Here is a 374-nt window from a genome sequence, read left to right as displayed (position 1 = left end):
CAAACAAAATCTTTCGAAAACTCCATACCTTGGCAAATCTAATCCCCGAGAATTTTTTTTATCTTTCAAAATAATCCCAAATAATAATGATAACAATAATTAAACACACTCTGGAAAACTCCTTACCCTGGCAGATCTCGTCCCCGAGCAACTGGCAGCTCATCCTCTCCATAACCCTGGCGGCCGTAAGGAGGTTTGAGATGTCCGGCGTTGTGATCGGGAGGGTCAGAACGCCTCCGTGACCTCCAATCTTCGGCGTGACCTCTTGCCGGAAGGTCCTGCGCTTCTTCTTCTCCTCCTTCGGCCCGAGAAAGGAGACTAGGACCTTGGAGAAACTCACCTGCGGCGTCTGGGGGGGAGGGGAGGTTGTTAGC

At 50.3% G+C, this 374-nt stretch overlaps 1 protein-coding gene across 1 annotated transcript in view; it reads right to left on the bottom strand.

The window, feature by feature from the left end:
- The window catches only part of LOC119589305 (dynein intermediate chain 1, axonemal-like), a 16,941-nt gene that overhangs the window by 11,730 nt on the left and 4,837 nt on the right, over window positions 1-374 (bottom strand). Inside the window, exon 6 of the mRNA XM_037937927.1 lies at window positions 127-349. Coding sequence (XP_037793855.1) covers window positions 127-349 — 223 coding nt within the window. The remainder of the gene's footprint in view (window positions 1-126; window positions 350-374) is intronic.

Source organism: Penaeus monodon, chromosome 25, assembly GCF_015228065.2.
Source record: "Penaeus monodon isolate SGIC_2016 chromosome 25, NSTDA_Pmon_1, whole genome shotgun sequence".
Classification (NCBI taxonomy): Eukaryota; Metazoa; Arthropoda; class Malacostraca; order Decapoda; family Penaeidae; genus Penaeus; species Penaeus monodon.
Note: the sequence above shows the minus strand (reverse complement) of the source record. Positions and strands in the feature narration are given on the sequence as shown.